Genomic DNA, 27,914 nt, shown 5'->3' on the forward strand with positions numbered 1-27,914 from the left:
AGGGGAGACTTAGGCCAGACTGACCAGGATCCTCCCAGAGGGAGAGATTTTCGGTGACCTGAGGCCCCATGAAGAGGGCAGGAGGCAGTGCTCCAGTTGCTTAGGCGGGGCCCTGGGAACACTCGGCCGGGGAGCTCATGGGCTGGGCGTCTCTTCAGCAGGAATCCCAGCCTGTTTCCGGCAGCCCCGAGGCCCTCCCAGAGCCCAGGGCCTGGAGCCAGGTGTCAGAGACCCCCTCCTCCGAGGTCAGTGTGGCTCAGGCAGACTGGCGGCAGCGGCGGAAAGTGGAGTCCCCGGCCCCAGGGTGCAGTGAGGTAACACACGCCTTTGTCCCTGAAGCCAGCGGGGTGCCACACTTGGATCGGAGCCAGTCTGAGGGGTCCTCGCACACACCTGCATTTGCTGGTGGGAGCCATAGCCACGGTCACAGGCAGTGTGGGAGACCCGTCCACACAGGGGGTCACGGGCAGCCCTGCCCTGATAGGGGAGGGGTGGCATGGGGCCCAGAGCTTCTGCAAGGTTCTGGAAGCTGCCAGCCTCCGTGTGCTACGTGTGCTAACCCTACCCCCTCCGTGTGCTCATCCCTCCTCACTCAGTTCCCGTGCTTTGGTCCTCTTTGGCAAATGTTTGTCCTGTGAATTACGCCACCCCAGGGGACTTTGCGGGGCCCTGAGATCAAGTTCTTGATGCATTGGCCACCAGCAGCTTCTCTCCTGGACTGAGGCCGAGGCTGCAAATGGGAGGCCTAATCTAGGGTTTTGTTCTGGCTACAGAAGGATTTTAATTTGAATATACTACTAACATTTAAAATTTGGTAGCTTTTATGTAAAAAAAATAAAAAATAAAAAAACCCAAAAAAACAAAAAAAAATCTGCATTGAAATGCAGAAAAAAAGTAGGAAAAATGGAAAAAAAAATTGGAAGAAGAACCACCCCACCAGAGACAAGTGATGACCACCTCCATGACACTGACTAGAACTCCCTGGTTTGCCACATACCCACATGCTTAACTTCATTCCACAACTTGCAAGCATTCCACGCCTATAAGCATTTGAGTCTGCAGCCCCTGAGCTAAAGGACTGCGGCGTTGGTCATGCTTCCCGACCCCACACAGCCACCCCCGCTCATGCCAAGCATGGTGGAAGGTAGAGGGCAGGTGTTCAGAGACAGAGCAGCCTGACCCCAACCCTTGGTCCAGCAACTGTGACTTGCTTCGACAGAACGTTGTACCTTTTGCCCTATCCCTTTTGTGCAATGGGTTTATGGGAGACTTGGTGATCATGATCAGCTCTGGAGCACGAGCACCTGCTGGAATCTTCATCCTGACAATACAGGTCACTCTTCTCCCCTGGAGGGTCTGACAGAGAGGCATGTGGGAGCAGGAAGATGTAGGAGGGATCCAAAGTCACGGAGAGGGAGGGTTTTCGTACTGGAATGATGACACTTCTTCCTCTCCTCAAATCAGTTCATGGTAGGACCCATCAAAGGGAGAGAGAGGTGGGCTGGGTGTTCCTGGACAAGGACCCCTCATCTCACCTGCAGCGGGTTCCTGAGAACCTATCTCCCAGCCAATGCCCCCGGTACTTTGTGCAGCTCCAGCGTCTGAAAAGCAAAATAGTGTGGAGATCTCCTCTGGCTTGTGCCTTTCCCAGTTCAGCTGCCCAACGAAGCTGGGGGCAGAAGGATGAGCCCTCAAAGCTACGGGGACCCTAGAAGGGCCAAGGCTCCACCCTGCACTCAGGAGCCCTCTTGACTTTCCCATCAGCGTCCAACCCTTCCCCATCACAAACGCCAAAACTGAAGAGGACTTTGAGAAAGCAGCAGAGGGAGTCACGGAAAGAAGGGAAAAGAAGACGGCTTTAGGAGCAGAGGCAGGCCAAGGACTCCAGCCAGCTCATCTCCAAGTGGAGCATAAGGCTGAGCTACCCAGGCATGCCCACTTGGCTGGCACCATAGACAGGATCCGAGGCCACCAAAGGCTTCCCTTCCCTCTCAGAAGCCTCTTGCCCCTGCCATGCCTTCTGTAGGGTGGGCTCCTAGGAGCAGAGCCTGAGATGGGCATCCTGTGCCCCCAGAGAAGCTGATAGGGAAGAGCAAGAAGCAGGATGAAACCAATGAAGAAGCTTCGAAAGGCTCGGTCCTGGATTCAGGCCTCAGCCTGGTCCAGTTGGGAGCCCTGGGGCACACACTGCACATGGCATTGTCCCACTACCCCTTCTCCAGGCAAGGGGCTGGCCTCATGTTTTCCCACATCTGTGCAACAGTGGGTGTCAGCCACCCGTGGCTTGGGTTGAAACCCACAAGCTATTACGGGGCACGGCCACTCCCTGGCTATAGACCGTGTTTGGAAGAAGGGGCCAGCTCCACAGTCAGTGTTCATGGTGCGGTGGACCTACCAGAGGGAACTGGGCTGAGCACTGGCAGTGACCACTACTGTTCCCCCCAGTGACTGCATCTACATGGGACCGACGGACACTCGCAACGCCACATGCCCACGGTTCTCTGTAATCAGATCATTCAAGGGCTGGCTGACAGAACCCTGTGTGGCCAGGCAGGGCAGCCTCCAGGCCCTTCTTGCTTTGACTCCGGGCTCTGCTCATCACCCCAGCACTCATGAACTGGGCAAGAAGCGTTGGTTGGGTGGCTGGCCCGTGCTCTCTGCGTCTGACCCCACACCGGTGTGTGCCTGTGGCCTGGTTCGGATTCTGCCTGTTTCCACTGCGTGTGCCAAGCTGCCACTGTGTGTCCTTGTCTGAGTGTGTGCCCGTGTTGCCACCCGTGTCTGTCTCTTCCCAGCTGGCCACATTCCCCAACCCCAGTGCTTTCCAGTACCCCCTGCACCTGACCCTAGACCCCAGCAGACCAGAGCCAAAGACTCAGGAGCCTCTGAAGTCCAACCTTAGTTCAACCTGGGGCAGGTTACCACCCACCCACCCTGGGCTCAGATTTCCAGGTTATGCAGTGGGAAGAAGTCTGGGCACCTCCTTTCAGGGAGCCCCTGGCTGCCCCAGACTTGGGGCTCAAGGCTGGAGCTTCTACGTGACCCTCATCCACCCCATCCCACACCCCTGCCCACAGACTCACGAGGACAGCTACTCGGAGGGAAGCACAGCAGACATGACCAACACTGCTGACCTCCTGGAGCAGATCCCTGACCTGGGTGAGGATGTCAAGGATCCGGAAGACTGTTTCACTGAAGGTACTGCCCTGAGTGGCCCTTTGCCAGAGCCTCAGCCCTACCGGGGCGGGGGGCGGTGTGTGGGCAGAACAACCAGCAGCTCCTTGGGGCCCAGGGCCATGTTGCACCCCACCCTGACCCCAATGCTTGCTCTCCCTCCACATTCCTCATGACCCGGGGGGGCCCCTCCTTCTACCCAGGACCTAATGACACCCCTGCCCGTGGACTGCTGGGCTGGGCAGCTGTGGGTCAGCCGCATGGAAGACCCATGACTACATTGGTAGAATGACAACACGAGTGTGTGACCCCCAGCAGCAGGGGCTCCATCCTCTTCCCCCATGCCTCTAGCACACGGTGCCTGGCCCATTGCAGGCCTTCTGTAAATACTCACTGGTGGTGACATGTGCCCGTCATCGGCATCTGTGGCTTTTATGAAATGGTGGTGAATATTCAGAAGGCAACTGGGGATAAAATGAGAGTTTCCCCTCCACATGGCATGTCCTTTGGGGCTATCAGTGAGGGCTTTGCCCTTGCCATGGCTCAAAAACTGCAAACGTGGAGAAGACCCAGGGACCGAGTACTCCAGGAGTTCTAGAATATCCCCCCAGGGGGAGAATTTCCCAGGTGAGCAGAGGAGAAACTGGTGCCCAGCCCAGCCCAGCCTTCCCTCTGCTCAGATCTGCCAGGCCCTTTACCCACTCACTGGATGCCTAGTCCATCTGGCCTTTCCACAGAGTTCTTGTTGAGCATGGGCCCCTGAGGTCAGCACTGCAGTGCTCCCTGCTGTCCCAACACACCTGCCCACCATGTCACCCTGTTCACTACTTCACGTCATAACCTCATTCTCTCAGTCACCCCTTCCGAGGGGTGGGCATCTGCAGGCCCCAGATTGGGCCTGACCCTTCCTTCTTTCCCCTCCACAGGCTGCGTCCGGCGCTGTCCTTGCTGCACCGTGGACACCACGCAGGGCCCCGGGAAGGTCTGGTGGCGACTGCGCAAGACCTGCTACCGCATCGTGGAGCACAGCTGGTTTGAGACATTCATCATCTTCATGATCCTGCTCAGCAGTGGAGCCCTGGTACCCTCCTGGGGCTGCAGGGTTGTGCAGAGAGGGATGGTGGAGCGGGGAGGGCAGGGAAGGGAAGTCTGCCACTGGGAGCTAGGCCAGAAACTGGGGCAGAGCCTCTGCTGTAGATGGGCTTCCCCCGGCCCCTGGCATAGGAGTCAGCTCACAAACTCCCATCACCACAGCAGGAACGGAAGTCAGAGCTAGAAGGGCTCATGGAGGTCACCTGGCCAGAACCCTGTGTCCCTCCATAGGGGAATGATTGGCCCCACTTCACAGTGTACAGCTGGCATAGGTCATAGGTCACAGGTCACCAGCCTTCCACCACCAAGTGCTGGGGACACACCCATCTGCACCTTGCGCCGTTAGGCCATTTCAGTGCAGTTAACAATGCTGCCTAAGATTTCACTGGTAGCTCCCTTCATTCCAGCTCTTCCAGGGTTAGAGGCAGGGCTGTGTAGTTCACACATTGTCACATTTGATCCCAACAACCCTTTGTAGAAACATTGCATAACCTGCTTAAGGTCCCACCACTTGCAAGCAGCGGATGTGGCAGTCAGATTCAGGAGTCCTTTGTCTTGACCTTCCACTTGTTCAATAGGTCTCTTCTAAGTTTTCCTTCTATCTAGTCCTGTGAGCCGTGGGGAGCAAAAATAGGAGGAAGAGACATCAGCCCCGGCCTCACTGGCTGAGAGTCTAGCTGGGGAAACCAGATTCAGTAGGTTTGAGGTAGTCAGAGATCAGCTCGTGAGAAAACACTGAAAAAGAATAAATGACTGGGAGGTCAGGGGAACTGGAGCAATCAGGAAGACTTTCTGGAGATAGCAGGTGAAGCTGGGCTATGCAGGACAAGGAGGTTTGCTGAGACCAAGAGTAGCAGGGAGGCCCTCCTGGAATGCCCTATGTGGTTCCCAAGCACCCTATTCTGATCTCTCAGAGTCCATTTAGGAGGAGATGGGATGGCACTGGAGAGGGTTCTAGAAGATGCTGGTGAACGGGGGAGATGGGCAGTCAAGAAGACAGAGGAGATAATCACTTTCCTGACCCAGGGGAGCAAGCACTTGATATCGTTGGGGAGGTGAGAACCCCATGTTTGAGCAACTGACGGGAAATGCTTTGAACCCCAGAGCAAAAGAGAAGGGCACTTTGACCCAAGGCTATGTGCCTCCACTCCGTGCCACCTCCTGAGCTCAGGTCATGGGGAGGCACCGTGGCTGTCACCCCTGTATCCTGTACTCCCCTCCCCTGTTCCATCCTGTACTCCCCTCCCCTGTTCCAGAGTGGGCCTAGAGCCCTGACTTACAGGCCACATATTTTACCATTGGCAACTAGAGCCAAATCTCTGTAGGCTTCAGAGAAGGATGATTTGACAATATGTTAACGAGTTTTGTTTTTAAACAGCCACAAACAAGGGCAGCCAGAGCCGTGTAGTCTGGGCTGTGGAGGAAAAACTCAGCCTGGCATAAGTGAGGAGGAGTTTTGGCAAGCAAATGGTGAATCTAATCAGGGTAGACAGCCAAGCACGGTTTAAAAAAAAACACGTCGATGATATATTGAGAAAAAGAAGTCTGAGTGTGTTATTTAAAGTTATAAACTCGGTTAACAGAAAGCAAACTATATATCCCTTCCAAATTGTTGAAGGGAATTTTCTTTTAAAGAAAACAGAGCTCTTACAGCAGAAGATAGGAGAAAAAAGAAGGAACAAGGTGACATTAAACCAGGAAACAGAAAATAAGGTGGCAAAGGGAAAAGCAAATATGTTTTAATAATAATGATAACTGGATAAAATTCATCTTTTAAAAAAGGAAAGGAATCTGAATGGATTTAAAAAACAAAAAACAAAGACTTCACCTATGTGCTCTTAAATGACAAACCAAAACACTGTCACTCAGAAATAGTAAAAGTAAAATAATAAGATATATCAGGCAAATGCAATCATGACAAAAATCAGAGTGTTTGTGTCTGTTAATACTAAGCAAGGTTTAATTCAATGTAAAAAATGTGAGATAAAACAAAGCAGGTCACAGCTATAACAAAAATAAAACTTTTGGGGCACCTAGGTCGCTCAGCAGAGGAGTCTGCTTCTCCCTCTCACTCTCCCTCTGTGCTCTTGCTCACTCTCTCAAATAAATAAATTTTTAAAAGTAAATAAACTATTATGAATATATTTTTGCTTGGGATTGCCTAACACTTATATCAAACAAGAACTATTAGTGAGGGGCGCCTGGGTGGCTCAGTGGTTAAGCTGCTGCCTTTGGCTCGGGTCATGATTTCAGGGTCCTGGGATCAAGCCCCGCATCAGGCTCTCTGCTCAGCAGGGAGCCTGCTTCCTCCTCTCTCTCTGCCTGCCTCTCTGCCTGCTTGTGATCTCTCTCTGTCAAATAAATAAATAAAATCTTTAAAAAAAAAAAAAAAAGAACTATTAGGGAAAAAAAGAAAAAGAAAGTGGCAATGATGCAATAATACAGGGAGATTTTACCACACTTTTACTAGTTCCTGACAAATCACATAAAAAGAACAAGACTATGAGAGATCTAAATTATGTATATATATGTAATTAACAAGTTTGATCTAGCCTAATAATAAAAACAATAACATTTAAATAGCACCCACTATGTGCCACAGACCCTGTCGTAAGCATTTTACAAAGATTAACCCATTTGATTCTCATAATAACTCTAAGAAATGAGTCTGTTATTAAGTCTGTCTTACAGATAAGGAAACTGCTAGATATAGCAAAAATAGAAAGACTAAAAAACAACAACAAAAACAATCCTTAGAATTGTAAAAGTCATTCTTAAACTGTGGATCAAACAGAAAATAGTTGGATGGTACATTCATGGGTGCTCATTTTATTAAAAAGTAAGCAAATAAATAAAATACAAAGGCTACTCATGGGCCAAAGATGACAGTGTGTTGTAAGTCAAAGATTATGATTCAACCAATTCTGTCCACTTAAGATCTAGAAAAATAAGAAAGGAAAATTAGAGGTAGAGAAAAAAAAAACTGGCTGGGGAATAAAAAACTAGAAAATAATAATATTGAGAGCACCGCTTGTAGAATGCAGCCAAAGCTGTAATAAGAGGAAAATACATAGGGGTGCCTGGGTAGCTCAGTCAATTAAACATCCCATTCTTGATCTCAACTCAAGTCTTGATCTCAGGGTCATGAGTTCAGGTGTCATGTTGGGTTCCACACTGGATATGGAGACTACCTGGGGGGGCCGGGGGAAGGAGGAGAAATCATAGACTTAAACACTTTTATTAATAAATAGAAAAAATGCAAATTAATTATTTAATTCAAGAAATTACAGATGTAGCAACAAAATACTTTTAAGGACAACAAGAAAATAATAAAATTAAAAAAACAAATTAATCAATTAAAAATAAATAATAAAACTGATATGAAATTACAAAGCTGATGCCTTGAAAAGTTAATAAAATATATAAACCAGTAGCTAATTCTGATCTCTCACATCTCCAAGGATGGGTTCTTTTGCATTCCCAAGGAAGAAAATAATTCCAATCCTATTTAAGATGTTGTAGTGTATGAGGAAAGATGGAAAGTCTGCACATCCTTTTTATACAAGCTAAATAATGCTAATTTTTAAAACCTCAGGTATACCAACAGGAAAACCGTGGATTACTTTTCATACACCATACTTATGAATAGGGTTGCAAATATCTGAAATACATGCAGATAAGAACCAGCAATATACTTTAAAAATTGAATAAGTCATACCAGGTATATTCTAAAATGGGAGAATGGTGCCATACTAGGGTATCTATGTATATGAATAGGACAGAGATTTAAAAATATAATTATCTCAATGCATACCTGATTTTTAAAACTCTAGTAAGAGTAGAAATATATTTCCTTAGTGAAAAATTTGTTCAAATTAACTTCTATTATATCATTAGTAGTAAAGCACTTGAAACATTTTTATGAAAGTCATGAGTAAGAAAAGGTTGCTTTAACTACGTTTTAGCTGTAGTTCCATTATTGAATAATAATCTTGAAGTACTAGCCAGTGCAATTGTAAGCACAAAATAACAGGGAATAAATATGACATGAGATGTTGTAAGAGGTACATGCGGAAAACTCTAAAACTTTGCTAAGCACTGTAAAAGAAGACAGACCAATAAGTATACTCTAAATACACTCTGGTCTTGGGTAGGGGAACTCCATATTAGGTCCTAATGCAGTTAATAATTTCAGTGCAATAACAATAAAATTCCAACATTTTTAAAGGGAATTTGACAAAACATTGCTAATTTTATCTTGAAAATTACTAAAAACGGCCAGGAGAATTCATACTAATTCAGGAACAGACAGAGAGCAATAAAAGCACACAGAGAGGTCCAGTGGACTTAAGTAAGTATAAAAATGTATTTTATATGGTAAAGTTGACTTCTAATCCATTAATAAAGTGTTATAATGGTGAAAGCTACTCTGAAAAAAAAATAAAATGGATATTTGCTATTCACCAAAATATGTCGGATTTTTAAAACTGTAATATAAAATAATGAAAGTTCAAAAGGCTAAAAAGAAGAAAAGAAGCATCATTTTTTCCCTCTAGCCTTAGACTAGGTAAGGGCTTTCTTAACATGACACTGAAAGTTTTACTAGGTGAAAATGATACTAAATGATGTAATTCTATTAAATGATATAATAACAAATGAAAATAAAGTGTGAACATTCAGTATGGTAAACAAAAGTAAACAAGATTTTTTTAGTAGTTGAATTTATTTAATTTGTTTTCTTTTCCAATTTTTTATTTTATTTTATTTTAAGATTTTATTTATTTATTTGACAGAGAGAGATCACAAGTAGTCAGAGAGGCAGGCAGAGAGAGGGGGGAAGCAGGCTCCCCACTGAGCAGAGAGCCTGATTCAGGGCTTTATTCCAGGACCCTGAGATCATGACCTGAGCTGAAGGCAGAGCTTAACCCACTGAGCCACCCAGGTGCCCCTCAAGTTTTTATTTAAATTCCAGTTAGTTAATACACACTGTAATATTAGTTTCCAGAGTAGACTTTAGTGATTCATCACTTACATACAACACCCAGTGCTTGACACACCTCCACCTTCATAACCATCCACCTATTAAGCCCATCCCCTGCCCACCTCCCTCCATCAACCCTCAGTTAGTTCTCTTATCATTAAGAGCCCATTTCCTGGTTTACCTCCCCCCCCATGGTTTATCTGTTTTGTTTCTTAAATTCCACAAATGAGTGAAATTGTATGGTATTTGTCTTTCTCTGAGATTTCACTTAGCATAATTCTCTCTAGCTCTGTCCACTTCGTGGCAAATGGCAAGATTTTGTTCTTTTTGATGACTGAGTAATACTCCATTGCACATACATACCACATCTTCTTTGTCCATTCACCAATCGGTGGAAAAAGTAAACTAGATTTAAAGGCACGCAACTGGGACAGTTAGCATCTCTGATTAAGCCAGATACTCAAGTAAAAAAAAAAAAATTAGATGAAGAGGCACAGGCAGTTTGCAAAAGGGATACTGCAGATACCCAAGGCAATAATGTCAGCATTACTAGCAATAAAATAATTAAAATGTAAGAAAATACAACTTTTATTCTTTAGCCTGAGAAGAGTGACAAAGGAGAAACCCCACCACAGTCAGGGGAGTGGTGAGGAAAGAACCAACTTGGTGCACTCTGGAGGGAGTGTCTATCGGTGTCCCCAGCCGGAAATCCTATTCCCAATCTGTACCCAAACTACACCCTTGACCTGGCATCACAGTTCTAGAAATTTATCCTGAACAGATAATCAGACACACTGCTTACTGCAGTGTTGTTTCTACTAGTGAGAAATCGGAAACAAATGAAATGTTTGTTAATAGAAGTTTGGGCTAAAAACCCAAGGGTGTATGCAAATAATAAAATATTAGGCAGCCTTTTAAAAGAATACTACATATCACATGTGTTCACATTAGAGAGTAAATAAACACTCAAAAGATTGTTTAGTGGAAAAAAAACTTTAAAGCAAAATAGTTTATCTTAGGAAACTGTGTCCTTGTATACACACACACATAGTGTCAGAAAGAGTTTTGCCCTATTAGCAGTGGTTACTATAATGTCATGAAATCAGCACTCTGTTCTTTTTTATAATGTCTATATTTAATTTTTTGTGCACTCATTTTTATAAGGAGGAAAAAAACCCCACCTACTTGTTGTCTTGAACAACTCCCAGAGTCCATTTTAGGAATCTGAATTATCCTGCCGTGCTGTCTACACTGACTGATTAGCCACACATATGCCTGGGTAGTGCACGTCAGGGCTGACGGCATGGACCACCCGGGCCACTGGTTCATGTGGGCCCTGCAGGCTGGCAGGGAGGCCCATAGTTACAAGCAGAGGTGACTCCCCTGGGCCCCTGGTGACGTGTTCAGTTACCTAGCCGGGGAGTCTCCAAGCACACTGTGCGGGGGGAGGGGTGACTTGAGAGGCCCAGGTACAGATCAGGATAGGAGGTACCAGAGGGCACTTGGGAGCCGGCAAAGTTCCTCCATTGGCTCAGGAATTCAGGTTGAGGCAGAAATGAGGTGGAGAAAGACCCCTGCCAGCATCTTAGAAACTCTTGACTCCTGGATTCTGAGGGTTGCAGGAGCTTTGGGCTCCCCAGGATACCTGATCTTGTTCTTACTGACAAACTGTCTTTGCTAGCATTTACTGGAGATTTTGCTTTCGATTAGCTCTCCCTGGTTTTTGTGTGTTTCCATAAACACATTGTAAAGGGGACTTTTAATGATTGTTATCATTGGACCAATTTTGTGTCCTATGAAAAGTAGGTAGCTGCATCAAGCACATAGCAAAATGGCAACAAAAGGAGGGTTGGTGGGGTTTGCGCAGGAAGCCCTGAGCTGCTCCTACACACAGCCTCCGTATTAACCCGGGAGATAAGCACGTTTTCGAGAGATGCACTAGCTCAGAACTGAGCCTCACTCTCCAGCATGAAGCGTTCTCACCACACACTGTGCTTTGTTGTCTTCATACCGCGTGAGATCATTTCATGAGCCAGGAGAGCAATGCTGTTCTAGTCCAGTGTGACCTCTGAGGGGCCCCTCCACCAGGTGGTCTGCTCCTGCCCTCCTGGGCAGCACCTCCTGTTAGAGATGAAGTCTCTTGAAGGGTGGGATTGGTGGTGGTTGGAACGTCATGTCCCCCTTTTCTGGCCTGATCTGTAGGCCTTCGAGGACATCTACCTGGAGGAGCGGAAGACCATCAAGGTTCTGCTCGAGTATGCTGACAAGATGTTCACCTACGTCTTTGTGCTGGAGATGCTGCTCAAGTGGGTGGCCTATGGCTTTAAGAAGTACTTCACCAATGCCTGGTGCTGGCTGGACTTCCTCATTGTGGATGTGAGTGCGGCCCAGAAAGGGGGGGGGGTGGGGGGGTGGGGAGACCGGCTGCCAGGGCAGGAAGGAGCTGAAGCAGAGGGACGGGAGGACGGAGGGACAGGGCGGGTGGGAGTCAGCAGGCTGAAGTGAGGCACTCAGCTGGGCCACAGAGCATGCAGAGGGGAGGGAGGCCGCCATCTGGGGTCACAGGAGAGCCCCAGGGCCTGCCCATAGGTTCCCAGGCTGGGAGGGATAGGAACCTGGGTGTGGCCATCAGAACCCCAAATTGGAGAGACAGAGGAGCAGGGGGAGACCTAGGCTTCTGGGGAGACGTGACTCACTACAGGGGAAAGTGAGGAGCAGTCCAAGCAGGAGTGCTACCCACCCCCCCACGCACACCGCCCCCTCAGGATGGCCAGAAGTCAGGGAGCAGACTAGCCTGTATCTCAGCACTACCCATGTGTGTCATGAAGTGTCTGTCAGGCCCCCTAGACAGGTGGCCAGTTAAGAACCTCTGTGTCCCCACATGGTAGGAGACTGTTTGTGCAGAGGGGAGAGGGAGCCGAAGGCCAGAGGGGACAGGGCCGGTGAAGGGATTCTGGGCAGGGAGGGGCAGGATCTTCTGGGCTCAGGGAGTAGGTACCACTGGGGGAGGGTGAGAGAGGGGTGTAGTCTACCTGTGACTAAGGGGCTCTGGGTTGCTCCTCTGGACAACTGGGTAGCTGGCACAGCTTTCCTGCCTGTCCAGGGAGGGTCTAGGACAGGAGGTGGCATGTCCTCTGAATACCCAGTTGGCAGATAGAATGGGAGGCCTCTGCCTCACAGCCACCCAGGCCCCAGGACACTGCTGGGTGCCAAGCAGGGTGAGCGCAGGGCCCCACGGGGCTCCTGAGCACAGGTGAGTGGGAGAATAACCGGAGGGGAAAATGAGACCAGAGTGTGGAGCAGCCTGGGATCTGCTCTGCCTGAGGGCAGAGGGAACAGGCAGAGATGGAGGGCTGCGGTGAGGCTCACCGTCTGGTGGTGGAGGGTCCTGTGGAATGGAACGTAGGTCAGCATCTGCAGACCCAGAAGGCTTTCCAGAGGGCACCCGTGGCTTCCAGGCTTGGCCTCAGGCTCTGCCCACCAGCAGGGGCTGTCCTTCCCATGGTTGCACAAGAGGCCCAAGCCTCTGTTCAGCCCCCACATCCCACTCAGAGGCTAAAGGGAGGAGGGGCTCAGCCCAGGTGGGAGGTCAGCCCATGGGTGGGCCATAGCAGGAGAGGCTCCTTGGGCTAGAGCGTGTGTGGAGACACAGATCCAGATCCTTGGGCTTCTGGTTCAAGCCTCTTTCTATCACCCCAGTGACTGAGAGGATGCTAATGTTGGGGGGAGGGGTGCTTAGGGGGGCACAGAGAGCAGGAGGGAAGTCTAGCTGCCCTTATAGCCTGGGGTCCTCAGAGCCTCCCTGAGAGGAAGGAGAGGACCCAGAAGCCTCCTGCCCTGGGGCTGTAAGAGGGCCCAGGACCCTGGCAGCTCTGCCCTGAGGCTCCTCACCCAGCTATTCCTGCAGCTTCTTGGGAAGTGGGGCCTGCTGAATGACTCTCCTCAGGGAAGGCAGGAGACAGTTTGCAAAGACTCCGGGAAAGCCCCCAAGACACCCCCTTGAGGAACTCAGGACTGAGGTTGGGCAAAAGGGATTGTCCAGTGCTTCCCGTCCAGTCCCAGAACTGGAGAGTGAGCCTGTGGACAAGGAAACTGAAGCTCCTAGCAGAGAGGGGCCTTGCCCAAGGTCGAGGAGAAGGAAGTGGAGGCTGGAATCCAGCTTTCCTGATGAAGGCCGTGCTGCCCTCTCACTTCACGGGAAATGCCATCTTCAGGCCCCAGGGTCTGGAAAAGGCTATTTCCAGAATCAATCCCTGCTTTTTTTTTTTTTTTTCCAATAAATACTATTGGGTATCTACTATCGTAAGTGCTGGGGATCTCGGGGACCAAAATAGACTAAAACCTCTGCTTACATAGAGGAAGGCAACCACAAACAATAAACGTACCCAGTAAGCCAGCTTTACACTCAGAAGCTGACGTTTACCAGGGAGAAATAAGATGCGGAGAACGAAAGGGGATTAAGAGGGCCAGGACGCCAGCAAGGGGGAGGGTATAGATGACAACTTTAAATAGGCTGACCAGGTTGGGTTCACTGAGATGACACTGGAGCAAATGTGAAGGAAGCTGGGGTTAGCCAGGCAGAACCTTCCACACAGAGATTGGAACAGCAGTGCAAAGGTCCTGTGGTGGAGCATGCCTGGCATACTTGAGGAACTGCAAGGAGGCCAGAGTGGCTGGAGCAGAGTCAGTGGGGAAAGGAAGAACAGCAGATGAGGCAGGATGGCAAGGGGCAGAGCAGGGCGCCACCATGGAAAACCGTGGGCTTTTATTTAGAATGAAGTGGGAAGGCATTGCGACACTCCAAGCATGAGAGTGGCATGAAGTGACTCCTCTTACTGGAGGAGCCCAGGGGGTGGGGGTGGGGCACCCACAGAGGCAGGCATAAGAGTCAGGAGGCCGTGGCGGCTGTCCAGGGGAGAGAGGACGGTGGCCTGGCCAGGATGGTGGCAGTGGCAGTGGTGAGAAGTATTTGGACTTCTGATGTATTTTGAAGGCAGAGCCAACAGGAAATCCTGCCGGGGTGGACGGAGGGTGTGAGAGACAGAGAGGAGGCAGGGATAACGCCAAGGCTTGTGGCCGGAGCAGCTGGAAGGATGGAGTGGCCCTCAGCTGAGATGGAAGGGCTCTGCGTGGGGCAGGTGCACAAGCTTCAGTGGCACAGACAATGAGGGCAAACTGCTGGGAACGAGGGGACAGACTGGCCAGAGCTGGTTGCAGGGCCGCAGAGTCCCTGCTCGCATCTCCCACCTTCCAAGATATCTGATGTTGCAACGTCCGGCTTTGGGGGAGAGCCCCAGGATTGTCTGTCCGCTCACAATCAGCCCAGGCCCGTCCTTCCTTACCAAGAAGAGACTTCTTTGGGGGAGGGATGGGCAGGCCCAAGAATCTGACTTGAAGGAGGGCTGGTGGGGACCAAAAGCCCAGGCTTTGTGTGCCAGCTCCTCCGTGCAGTGGCTGGCTTGGGAATTCGGGTTTCTATCTGTAGAACAGGGAGAATGCAGCCCAAGTCCACGGGTTAGTGAGTGCACAGAGCAGGCTCTCAGCAAAGATCTGAAAGCTGGGACACTCTAGTCTCACTCCCAGGCTCCTTGGCCCCAGGAAGGCCAGCCCAGTGCGTGGCGGCCACAAAGATGATGCCACTGGAAATAGCACAGACTAGACACAGGGAAAGCCTGCTGGCTCTTCACACTGGCCTTGCTTTAGGTGGGCTGGGAGACCCACCACCCGTCTCTAGAGCTGTCCCCACGGCACTTATGCCCACCTTACCTCCCACAGGTCTCCCTGATCAGCCTGGTAGCCAACACCCTGGGCTTTGCCGAGATGGGCCCCATCAAATCGCTGCGGACGTTGCGTGCGCTCCGACCCCTGCGAGCCCTGTCACGGTTTGAGGGCATGAGGGTAAGGGGGGGTGACTGCCTTCCTGCCAGGGCAGTGGGAGGTGACTCCACTGAGACAACCCAGGTCCACTGGCTGACCGAGGAGCCCAGCCCAAAGCTGGGACTGTGGCCCCCCAGCCTGTAGGGGCAGGGTGCCAAATCTCTAGGAGGAGTGCTGCTGGGCTCGCAGGCACCCAAAGGGTGGAGAGCGGTGAGACCCCTCCCCCTAGGCCTGCCACCTCCTGCTTCCGCTCTGGGGCGGGGGGGCCATCTGTGTGTGTGCTCTGCCTCCACGAGCCCGCCCGTGTGCCCTCCTCCTGGCAGACACAGGCTGTCTTCTTGGTCTGCCATGGGCAGCACGGCTGTGCCAGTCAAGGTGAAGGAAACAAGGAGGGAGCAGCTCTACCCTCACCATCACACAGCGGTTGGCATTTACTTAGCAAACTCTTTCACACTGATTTCTAAGTGCAGAGCCCTATGGATTTTTTACTTAGCAAACTCTTTCACACTGATTTCTAAGTGCAGAGCCCTATGCGTTTTTTAAGTCATCAAATTTCACCAAAGAATATGTGCATATAAGGCAACTTTAAAAGCCCCACCAAGGTGCCTGGGTGGCTCAGTTGGTTAAACCTCTGCCTTCAGCTCAGGTCATGATCCCAGGGTCCTGGGATCAAGTCCCACATCAGGCTCCCTGCTCAGCAGAGAACCTGCCTCGCCCTCGCCCTCTCCCACTCCCCTTGTGCTCTCTCTCTCTCTCTCTCTCTCTGTGTGTCAAGTAAATAAATAAAATCTTTTAAAAATAAAATTAAATAAAAACCTCACCAAGAAAAAACATTACCCCATAATACACAGCAGGAAAATAAACACGTGTGTGCGTTTGTGTGCACATGTGTTTTTTGTTTTTTTACAAAACCTGCAAAGTTCTGCTGCGGCTTCATCAGCCACACCTGTGTGTCTCTTGCTGACTCAGCAGGCCCCATCCCACAGCCCCCATTTTGTTGATGGTTTCAAACTTTGCCCACACCCCTAAGAAGGAAACAAGTCACTTATTCCTGGTGCAAAAGCATTCACAAGTAAATCATCCCACCCCAAGTTCAATGTCTCTTGGGATTAAGGGCATTTGATTCCCAAGGGCTGTGGAGGAGATGCGAGCAGCCACGAGTGCCTCTGCTGGGGCTGTCGGCCATGGAGCCACCTCCATGGTTTCCACCCCGTTCATCATGCCTTCTGGGGACAAGGGAACCCTCCTCACCTGCACGTGTCCGCATCACCCGTCCCAGCCCCATGCTCACCACATGGCCCCACACCAGCGTCCCTTCCAGTCAGACACCTTCCTGACTCCAGGATGGTTGGACACTCGGCCCTCAGGGGAGCAGAGCCCACCGTATGCCTTTGCCAAGGAAGCCTCCCTGGGTTGCTCTGAATTTCAATGACAAGACCAACACCAGGGCTCCATGGGGTCAGAGAGCTGCTCGCGGGAAGGCAGAGGCCCAGGAAGCACCCACACCACACCACCACCACCCCCGCCCTCCCAGCTGGGCTCTCACCACAATGTTGGAGAACTGCCGATGCCCCCACCAGACATGCCTCACAGAGGTCCCCGGGGCATCCTTTAGGGAGAACACCCATCCTTCCTAGTAACAGCAATTTTAAAATAAACCAGAAACTTAGCTCAAAGATGTGTCTCTGGAGGCCCTTTCCCATCAGACTGCTGGCATACTTAACTAGAGAGACCCTGTTGAAAATTCAGTGTGAAGGTCATGAATTCAGGGCAGGACCAGAAGGGAAAGGCAGAGTTTCTGGAGTTGCAGCAGACATTAGTGTGCAAAAACAACAAAAAGTGTGTGTGTGTTCTCTACCCTTCCCCCACCCACCAACCCCCCATCATCTCTCCTTTTATTCCCCATCAGGGCTTCCATGCAGGGTGGAGTTAAGTGGGGGAAGTAGGGGCATGGGTAGGCACATCTTGAAAAGGGCATCTGCTCTGGGCACTCCCAGGAACAAAGCCTCTTCTCTGTCCACTTGAGGTGGTGGTCAATGCCCTGGTGGGCGCCATCCCATCCATCATGAATGTCCTCCTCGTCTGCCTCATCTTCTGGCTCATCTTCAGCATCATGGGCGTGAACCTCTTCGCGGGGAAGTTTGGGAGATGCATCAACCAGACTGAGGGAGACCTACCTTTGAACTACACCATTGTAAACAACAAGAGCGACTGTGAGTCTTTCAACGTGACTGGCGAACTGTACTGGACCAAGGTGAAAGTCAACTTTGACAACGTGGGGGCCGGGTACCTGGCCCTTCTGCAGGTGGTAAGTCCTGGAGGGGAGGGACTTCCTTCCTCCCACTGGCTGTCTAGCAACAGGCTCCTTCACCCACAGTGTGGGCAGGAGGGGGACAGTGGGTCCCCTCTGGGTCCTCACAATAGGGTCACTCTGCCCAAAGGAAGCTAAGGATACTCCAGGACTTTTTGGCTCCTTGGCAAGTCCCTGGATTTTCCATTCTAGAACAGGTGCCACATTCTCCAAGAAGCATGGCATGGGAGTTCAGCACTGAGGCAGACCCAGCTCATCAGTGGCCAAGTTGACTGCCTCACACTACCAATTTGGCGGTGTGATGACACAGGTTAAAAATCAAAGACCAGAGACACACAGAGACTGAACTATTAGCCACACAGTGATGCCAGCCTTCTATTATGAAACACACGTGACCCCACCCAGTCCTTCCAAAGTTTCCATTGGTTTGTGAGGCTGGGGGCTTCAGTGAGCATGATACAAGGGCATGAAGTTAACCTACAAGTAGCCTTGACAGCAGACAGAGTCTTAACACAGAGAACCATAACTTGCTTCACTTGCTACCCCAGTCTTAAGCCCAGAGACCTGTCTCTAGTCCCCAGAGCAGAGGAGCACTCAGTGGGCTCTCATCTGAAAATGTAATGCACATCTACTCGCTCCTCCAGCTCTCCCTTCAATCCCAGGGGTAGCTTTTTCCAAAGACTCCCTGAAATACCTCCTAGAGGGCAAGATTAGAGCCAAATCCAGAGAGCCTTCTGTCCCAGAGACTTCCCTCTAAAGGTCAGAACTTGGAAGGAAAGTCCATTCCAACAGAACGACATAGTGTCCAGAAAAGCAGTCACAAGCATCTCGTCACCTTGGGTGCTCTCCAGCAGCTGGTTTCCAGAGCATACCCAGCCCTCTCTGCACCAGACAGGGCTTCCTGGCACGGGGAGCTGAAGTAGCTTGCCTGCTCTGGGGCAGCCTCAGTTTCCCCATCTGCCCTGCCTGTGTCCAAAGAACTCTCAGACATGAAAGTTTGTTTGGGCAGTTGTACCCTGAAAGGAGGCTTGGGGCAGGGTTGGCTTTTGCCGAGGACAAAGGTGAGACCCCCTGGACAGTCAGCCTCACCACCAAGCATGTCTCTCAAGTTCTTCCAGAATCTTCATAGCAGCCCAGGCTGGGATGGATGGCGCAGCCAACACCAGAACCCTGTGGCATCTGGCCGCCTCCTCTGCTGCCCTGGGGCAGCAGGCTTGTGTGGGCTCATGGGAGCTGATTGTTGCATTTTCAGATATTTTGCAAGCCGTAGTTAAAAATCAGATGTTATAAACTTATAATTCATTAAGTGATATTAAAACAAAATCACAGGATGGCTGGCCGGCTCAGTCAGAGGAGCATGCCACTATTGACCTCAGGATTGTGGGTTCAAGCCCCATGTTGGGTGTAGAGATTACTTTAAAAAATAAAATTAAAAACAAAATTCACTATTACAACCTATTATCATGTATGCCCCTGAGGTTGATTATATGTGCTGTATCCATACAGTGGAGACTACAAAGCCCCACTCCTATGTGTCTCTTCCCACATCTGTGTTCAGTAACAGCCTGTTGGTAACTTGAAACTGACCGTGGCGGGAGTGTTTACCCAGAGAAACTGGCAAACACAACAATCAGGGCTTTGTTTTCTTCTGGAAAACCATTTGTTAGCCACTTACCAACACACCCTTAAGTATGAGGCTTCAGGGCCATCCTGAGAGGCCATAGAGCAGAAGCCACAGGCTGCTCTGAGGTGCACAACAGAGGGGACCAGGTCAGGACGGGGATCCACCTCTCTGTCGCGGACATCTGCTGTAGGACTGCATCATTTTAGAATCTGGAATGAAGGTAGATCTGATAGGCAGACCTCCTTTAGGCCTCCTCAATCTCCTAGCCAACTTCAAGAAACTTCTTAACCCACTCCACGGCCTCCTTAGGGTGTGAGCTCAGCCAGCCTCCCCTCCGCCTCCAGCCCTGAACAAGGCCTTTTCCTGACCACATAGCCATGTGTGGACCCGGCCGAAGGGCTGGGGCATGATGCTTGCTTCTCGTAGGAAGCTGTTGCCTGAACTCATCTGTCCGGACAAGAGCCCCTCGTAGCTCAATAGATGCAAGTTCACTGATTCTTACTCTTGTCTTTTCCTTCCAGGCAACATTTAAAGGCTGGATGGACATTATGTATGCTGCTGTGGACTCCAGAGGGGTAGGTAACCATGCAGGCCTCTCCCGCCAAGTCAGGCACCTGAGGCTCCAGAACGCTTGGCCTCTAGTGCCTCAGTGCCCACACCTAACAGCCCACCCCATAAGGGCCAGTGTCCTGTGTTAGCCTGCAGTTGAGCCTCTCTGGAAGGCCCAGGCCAGGCCCTGGGACAAAGTTGCATGATGTCCCAAGGAACCCCAAATCCTCAAATATCTTTCCAATTAACTTCACTGTAATTTACGTGAATCTTGGTGTTACCCAAGAAGAGACCGGGTGGAAGGAATAAAGACACAGATCAAGTTTCTTCTGTGTCCTTATACCCTAGCCCATCACAGTGTCAGCCCCAGCCATCACTCTTCTGAACTCCGGCCCTGCCCGGCCTGCTCTGCACGCACAGACACAGACACGCAGCCCTGTGCTGGTGCCCTCGCTCCAGACACACCCTCTCTCCCAGGCAGCCCTGCCCCATTCCTGCCAGCCTGACACCCGTGTCTGGCTTCTCCCCTCAGTATGAAGAGCAGCCCCAGTGGGAATACAACCTCTACATGTACATCTACTTCGTCATCTTCATTATCTTCGGGTCTTTCTTCACCCTGAACCTTTTCATCGGTGTCATCATCGACAACTTCAACCAACAGAAGAAAAAGATGCGTAGAGCACCTGCTCCCCGTGGGCCAGCAGGGGAGGGCTGGGTACCAGGGGACTAAGGAGCCATTCTGGCCCTGGCCCCATTCTGCCTTCCTGCTGGGGACAACCGGTCTTCCTCCTATGCTGCTGGAGTGGGTGGGAGAGGGATGTGTCCTTGACATAACAGCCCCCCAACCCGTAAGAGTGGAAGGAGGGATGCCATGCCTGCCCTAGCCTACCTGACCCGGGAGGCTCCTGAGAGGAGCTGGGCTGAAGGTTGGGACTACTCACCCAATCCAAAATTGAAACAGTGGCCTGGGGTCTCTCCAGCGCTACCAGCTAGACAGAGAGAACGTCCAAGGTGGCTGAGCTGAACAGAGGAGAGGGTGGGGGATGGGGACTGGATTTGCACCTCCCAAAGCCAAAGAGGCCTCAGAGTAAAGGGAGACAGGGACCCTGCAAAAGCAGATTTGGGGAGGACTCTCTGGTGCAGAATAGGGACATACTCCTCTCCACCGGGAGAGGGAGTGAAGAGGAGGCTGGCAAAGGCACCCAAATCAAGGAGGCAAGATCCCTATATGCCCCATGCCAGAGCCCCTGAGAACCCCCAAATGAGTCTGGTGCTGTCTCTCTGCACTTAGGGGGCCAGGACATCTTCATGACCGAGGAGCAGAAGAAGTACTACAACGCCATGAAGAAGCTGGGCTCCAAGAAACCCCAGAAGCCCATTCCGAGGCCCCTGGTGAGCCAGCTTCTGATTCAGCAAGAGTGGAGAGTTGGGCTGGGGGATCCTGGGAAACCCCAAACCCCAGGACTACTGAATTTTCCAATGAAAGCCTAAGTGAGCTTGCCCAAACTGTCCACTCAGATTTGTCTATTTCCTTAATAGTAAAAATTCTTAAATATGTACTTTTCAAATTCATTAATCAATAGGGTTTTTATAGGATGATATCACTGGAAGCAGTTTTACACTACAGAAAATGGAAATCTGAGAAGTTTGGGAAAGTTGCTCCAAGAATGTATTAAGGAAAATAACACAGGATTTGACATCTTGTTTATCCTTTCTCTATGGTACCACAAACAGTTTGCCGATGTCAGGAGTGGGGTTTAGACCCAAAAGGCTAGAAAAAGTGCCAGGAAGACCACAAAGAAGACTTACCATGCATTTGATCTATTCAAAGAGACTGAGGAAGTGTTGAAAACAGGGCTGTGAAAAATCAATATTCTTTAAAATATGATATATGATATTTTCATATGAACATTTTTATTTGGGCATTTTTAATCTGATGGTATTTAATGTAAAAGAATGAAAGAACATGAAACTGCTTCAAAATTTAATCCCCCCCCAAAAAAAATCAACCAGGGCCATCGGTCAGTGGGTCAATGCAGGGACGGAGGGGCTCTGTCAGGCGTCTCAGACTCCTGAAGGAAGTGAGGAAGGCATGGGCAGCTGTTCCAACCAGGAGGGCCCCCTCCCATGGGAGTCCTTCTCCTCTGAGTGCACCCTCTTCCCCTGCCAGAGTGTGAGAGCAAGGCAGCCTCTGTCTGCCCACCCCCATTCACAGCCTCTTCCTTCAGGGGACGGACTCAGCCCGAGTCCCCTGGCAGGTGGTGCCAGGAGGGACACTCAGTCCCCTGTGAGACTGACTCCCTTGCCTGACCAAGCCATTCTTCAAAAAAGTGCGGGGGAGGGGATCAGTACGCAAAGTAATTAGGTGACATAACCCAAATCACTAGCTAGGAAGTGACTGTACCAGGTTTTTAATCCAGTTCATCAATTTTATCTAATTCCTAGCTTTTCACCATGCTTTGGTTTATGTTAGTTGTGTGTGTGTGTGTGTGTGTGTGTGTTATAGTTTTCTCTCTTTCCCCAGATAATCTGAGGTGGCTAACGATTAAAGATACTTAAATATAGTTAATTGAATAAACAGAATCAATTCCATAAAAGATGGAGAAAATTTGTTAACCTGAGGACCAATTACTAGGATTGAACTTTAAATTTGACCTTCAGCCATCAGACAGTGGGTGCAAAAAAGAGAAGCACAGTGAACGATGATGTGTTAGGGAAGGTCCGGATAGGAGAAATCTTTCCTGAAGGTTCAGAAAAGACTTCGGGGCTTCAGGGAAGAGAGAGCCCGAGGGCTGGGCCTAGAAGCAGGAGAGCCAGGCTGTTTCAGCCTCTTGACCTCCTCTCACCCCAACGGTCTCACCAGAGGGTGGAGAGGCAGAGTGGATGGTCTGGGCTGAGGGGCAGCAATAGGGCTATCTGAGGTCCCAGCTGAACCCATCCTTTGCCCCTCCTTCCAGAACAAGTACCAGGGCTTCCTGTTCGACATTGTGACTAAGCAGGCCTTCGATGTCACCATCATGTTTCTCATCTGCTTGAACATGGTGACCATGATGGTGGAGACAGATGACCAGAGCCCCGAGAAAGTCAACATCTTGGCCAAGATCAACCTGCTCTTTGTAGCCATCTTCACAGGCGAGTGTATCATCAAGATGGCTGCCCTTCGTCACTATTACTTCACCAACAGCTGGAACATCTTTGACTTCGTGGTTGTCATCCTCTCCATAGTGGGTGGGTATGCAGGCCTTTCCTCCAGTTCTGTGTCTGTACTTAATGCCAAGTGTACTAGACTCCTTTGTTGTTTTCGCGGCATTCCACACCTCTCCCTGTCACACACACACACACGCACACTCACCTCCACAGAGAACTTGTCTGGGAAGGCCCACTCAGGCCAGGGGGGCCATCCTGACAGAGGAGCCAGCACACCCTCCATGGGATGCTCTGTGAGAGCTTCAAGGATGAATCTGGGAAAGGTAGTGGGAGCTGGACAGGCTTCCCAGCCCTCCCAAGGGAAAGGTTAAAGGAAGAAGAGACTTTCTTAGGGTGAGATGAGTCTCCAGGAATGGGAACAGGTAGCACTCTAGGGTAGAATTGATGCCTGGAGATGGAAAATTCTAGAGTTTAGCCACGAAGATGTGTGCCAGACTCTTTCAGACATCACCCGCCTTGTGCAATTGAACTTACAAAGTCTATCTTGAGGCAAGGAGATCATCCAACTAGGAACAGAAGAGATAGGATTCACATTCCATCTGTTCGGGCTGCTATAACCAAACACCAGACCGGGTAACTCATAAACATCAGAAATTCCTTTCTCACAGTTCTGGGTGCTGAAGGTCCAAGATTAAGGCACCAGCGTGGTCATGTCTTCTTGTGAGTGTCCTTCCCCTGGTTCATAACCAGCACCCTCTTGACTATGTCCTCACAAAGTAGAAGGGGCAAGGGAGCTCTCTGGGGTCTCTTTTATAAGACACTGATCCCACTCATGAGGGCCCCACCCTCATGACCATAGCACCTCCCAAAGGTCTCATCTCCTAATACCATCATCTTTGGGAGTTGGAATTTCAACATACGAATTTGGTAGGAGAGTCAACCATTCAAACCATAATACACGTCCATGTCTGTTTGACCTCAGGGTTCAAATCCTCTTTTATTTTTGTTATTTATGTATTTATTTATTGAGTGAATGAGAGAGCAGGGAGATGGGAGGGGGCAGAGAGAGGGGAGAGAGAATCTGAAGCAGACTCACCACTCAGCGCAGAGCCCAGCACGGGGCTCCATCTCACCACCCTGAGACCGTGACCTGAGCCAAAATCAAGAGTCAGACGCTTAGCCAACTGAGCCATTCAGGTGCTCCCCCCTTTTTAAATAGTAACTTTATTGAGATACAATTCACATACCTTAAGATTTACCCTTTTAAGTTTATGATTTAGTAGTTGTTAGTATACTCACAGAGTTGTGTGATCATCACCGCTACATCTCATCTTAGAATATTTCCCTTGCCTCCAACAGAGACTCTGCACCCTTTTAGCAGTCACTTCCCATTTTCCCTCTCCCCAGCCCCTGAAACCACTCATCTAAGATTTTGAGGGACTGCCAAACTGTTTTCAAAAGGAGGTGCCCCATTCTACATTCCCACCCTCAATGTAGAAGGGTTCCAGTGATTCCACATCCCCACCAACACTTGTTACTGTCTATAATTTCTTACCACAGCCACGCTGGCAGGTATGACATGATCATCTCATTGAGGTTTTGGTGTGCATTTCCTTAATGACTAACGATACTGAGCATCTTTTCATGTGCTGATTGATGATTTCCTGTGGTGTATCTTGGTCTATAACAGGAGAAATGTCTTAGAGACAGGTCTATTCAAATCCTTTGCTTATTTTTTTAATCAGCTTACTTACGTTTTTATTGTTGAATTGTAAGAGTTCTTTATATATTCTGGATACCAGTCCCTTATCTAATACACAATTTGCAAATATTCTTTCCCATTCTGTGGGTTGTCATGTCACTTTCTTGGTGGTTGTTTCTTGAAGCACAGAATTTTTGTTTTGATTAAGTCCCAGTTCATCAAGGTTATTTTTCCTTTTTGTTGCCTGTGCTCAGAGCCCAAACTCTTGACCCCTCCGCCATGAAATCTGCCATGGGGTGGCTGACTTTCCTCTTTCTGCCGCCCATGTACATACAGCCCATGCCTTTGGTGACCTCAGAGGAAAACGCGGGGGCTGAGGCAGGGGCTGCCATAGCTGTGGTGACAGAGAGATGGTTAGAAGCTGGGGGGGGGGGGCGCCTGGGTGGCTCAGTGGGTTAAGCCGCTGCCTTCGGCTCAGGTCATGATCTCAGAGTCCTGGGATCGAGTCCCACATCGGGCTCTCTGCTCCGCAGGGAGCCTGCTTCCTCCTCTCTCTCTCTGCCTGCCTCTCTGCCTACTTGTGATCTCTCTCTGTCAAATAAATAAATAAAATCTTTAAAAAAAAAAAAAAAAGAAGCTGGGTGCAGGGTCAGGAAATGCTCTGGGAGGTCCCAGACAGGGGTGAGGGTGAGCATGCCGGGTGGGACTGGAGAGAAGCCTTAGAGAATGCAGGATGTCAGCAGCTGCAAGGGCCAATGAGGGGTGGTTGTGGGGAGCTTTGGGAGAAAGTACATCATGTACCTCAGAAGCACCTACGGGTCCTGGTGCCTGGCCATACTGAAAGGACTCAGCTAACAGCTCCACTTGGAGCCACAGGGTCTGAGTCGAATCCCAGCATCTCACTGACGAGGTGACAGCTTAGGTCAGTTACCTCACTTCTCAGTTCCCTCTTCTGGAAAATGAGGACGATGGTATCCTCTTACCTCCTCGGGTGACCGGAAGGGCTAAATGGATGGATATAAAATGCTCAGCCCAGTGGCTTATTGACAGTAAACATGACACATGACAGCTGGTGACATGCTTACATGAGGAATCTAGAAAGGTCACTTGGGCCAATACAAAGAGTTTTTTTCACTCTTTCTCCTGTAACTTATATGCCTGCTTCTTGAAACTCCAAACCCAGAGTTGTCAATAGAGACCAAGGGGAAGCCCCGGAAGCTAGCAGGGCTGGGAGGATGACAGTAACGATGGCAGAAACGCTGAGTTGCGACAGGCACGGCGTAGTGGAGAACACAGATTTGTAGGCCGGTGCTTTTTGCCCTTCAGTGAGCACATGAATCATCTGGGCTTATTAAAATGCAGTGGGACTACGGGTGAAACTGAGAATCCACAGTTCTGATAATCATCGTAGGAGATCCCAGGGCTACTGGTCCTCGGACCACACTTTGAGTAATGAAGAGCTGAAAAGCCTGAGTTCTGATCCAAGCTAGGCCACCTGAGGCCTCAGAACCCAGGATCTAGAAGATGGGCCCAGTATGTCTTTACTGTGCAGGTGTTCTCAGAAGGCTAAGGGACAAGAGATCTGGGAAGGCACTTTGCAAAAGGTGTGGGTACTGTGCATCTCATTTTCTGGATCATAAATGAGAAATGGAGCCCCAGAGAGATGGGAGGATGCAGGGTCCTTGCACGCCCCCATTGACTTGGTCCTCCTGAAGGGGCTTCCTCCCCTTAGCTCCTTGCCATACAGAGACCCATCCAGTGACACAGGGCGAGAGGGAGGACAGAGGTGCACAGGTGGCCATGGTCTCTGTTGTTTCCCACAGGTACTGTGCTCTCAGACATCATCCAGAAGTACTTCTTCTCCCCAACACTCTTCCGAGTCATCCGCCTGGCCCGAATTGGTCGCATCCTCAGGCTGATCCGAGGGGCCAAGGGGATCCGCACGCTGCTCTTTGCCCTCATGATGTCCCTGCCTGCCCTCTTCAACATAGGGCTGCTGCTCTTCCTCGTCATGTTCATCTACTCCATCTTCGGCATGGCCAACTTTGCTTATGTCAAATGGGAGGCTGGCATCGACGACATGTTCAACTTCCAGACCTTTGCCAACAGCATGCTGTGCCTCTTCCAGATCACCACGTCAGCCGGCTGGGATGGCCTCCTCAGTCCTATCCTCAACACAGGACCCCCTTACTGTGACCCCAATCTGCCCAACAGCAACGGCTCCCGGGGCAACTGTGGGAGTCCGGCCGTAGGCATCCTCTTCTTTACCACATACATCATCATCTCCTTCCTCATTGTGGTCAACATGTACATCGCTATCATCCTGGAAAACTTCAGCGTGGCCACAGAGGAGAGCACCGAGCCTCTGAGTGAGGATGACTTCGACATGTTCTACGAGATCTGGGAGAAGTTCGACCCGGAGGCCACCCAGTTCATCGAGTATTCGGCCCTGTCTGACTTTGCTGATGCCCTGTCTGAGCCGCTGCGCATCGCCAAGCCCAACCAGATAAACCTCATCAATATGGATCTGCCCATGGTGAGCGGGGACCGTATCCACTGCATGGACATCCTCTTTGCCTTCACCAAGAGGGTCCTGGGTGAGTCTGGGGAGATGGATGCCCTGAAGATCCAGATGGAGGAGAAGTTCATGGCAGCCAACCCGTCCAAGATCTCCTACGAGCCCATCACCACCACGCTCCGGCGCAAGCACGAAGAGGTGTCAGCCACCATCATCCAGCGGGCCTTCCGGAGGCATCTGCTGCAGCGCTCCATGAAGCATGCCTCCTTCCTCTTCCGCCAGCAGGCAGGCAGCAGCGGCCTCTCTGATGAGGATGCCCCTGAGCAAGAGGGCCTCATCGCCTACATGATGAACGAGAACTTTTCCCAGCGCCTCGGCCCACCCTCCAGCTCCTCCATCTCCTCCACATCCTTCCCGCCCTCCTACGACAGCGTCACCAGGGCCACCAGCGATAACCCCCAGGTGCGGGTGTCCGACTACAGCCGCAGCGAGGATCTCGCGGACTTCCCCCCGTCCCCAGACAGGGACCGCGAGTCCATCGTGTGAGCGGCAACCCGGCGGGCCAGGACGCAGCCGAGGGGGCAGCCTGTTGCTTCGCAGCTCACGTGAGTGCGGCCACAAGCCAGCATCTGCTGGGCCTTCCTTGCTTCGGGCTCGGGGTGTGAGCGATGGGCCTCGGCCCCACAGCTCGACAAGGCAGAGTTCGGTGGCGCCCACGCTGACAGCCAGAAGCAAGTGGCCGAGCTGACCATTCGGGGTGGCCTGTCACTGGAGGCCCTGCCCATGCTGGTGGCCGGGGCCAGTCAGGCCACATCCTGGGGCTCTGAAAAGCTCTACCATCTCTGCTGCTGAGAAGAAACACAAAACTGAGACTGTAGATGTTGTGAATGGACTTTCATAAATTTATTATATTTGATATTTTTTTACTTGAGCGAAGAA

At 50.5% G+C, this 27,914-nt stretch overlaps 1 protein-coding gene across 1 annotated transcript in view; it reads left to right on the plus strand.

Moving 5' to 3' along the window:
* The window catches only part of SCN5A (sodium voltage-gated channel alpha subunit 5), a 76,211-nt gene extending 48,690 nt beyond the window's left edge, over positions 1–27,521 (plus strand). Inside the window, exons 17-27 of the mRNA XM_044252661.1 lie at positions 159–314; positions 3,078–3,198; positions 4,101–4,255; positions 11,450–11,623; positions 15,023–15,145; positions 17,151–17,432; positions 19,581–19,634; positions 20,141–20,278; positions 20,896–21,000; positions 22,566–22,836; positions 26,281–27,521. Of these exons, the coding sequence (XP_044108596.1) occupies positions 159–314; positions 3,078–3,198; positions 4,101–4,255; positions 11,450–11,623; positions 15,023–15,145; positions 17,151–17,432; positions 19,581–19,634; positions 20,141–20,278; positions 20,896–21,000; positions 22,566–22,836; positions 26,281–27,521 (2,820 nt within the window). The remainder of the gene's footprint in view (positions 1–158; positions 315–3,077; positions 3,199–4,100; positions 4,256–11,449; positions 11,624–15,022; positions 15,146–17,150; positions 17,433–19,580; positions 19,635–20,140; positions 20,279–20,895; positions 21,001–22,565; positions 22,837–26,280) is intronic.
* The last annotated feature ends 393 nt before the right edge of the window (positions 27,522–27,914 follow it).

Source organism: Neovison vison, chromosome 6 (genome assembly GCF_020171115.1).
Source record: "Neovison vison isolate M4711 chromosome 6, ASM_NN_V1, whole genome shotgun sequence".
Taxonomy (NCBI): Eukaryota; Metazoa; Chordata; class Mammalia; order Carnivora; family Mustelidae; genus Neogale; species Neogale vison.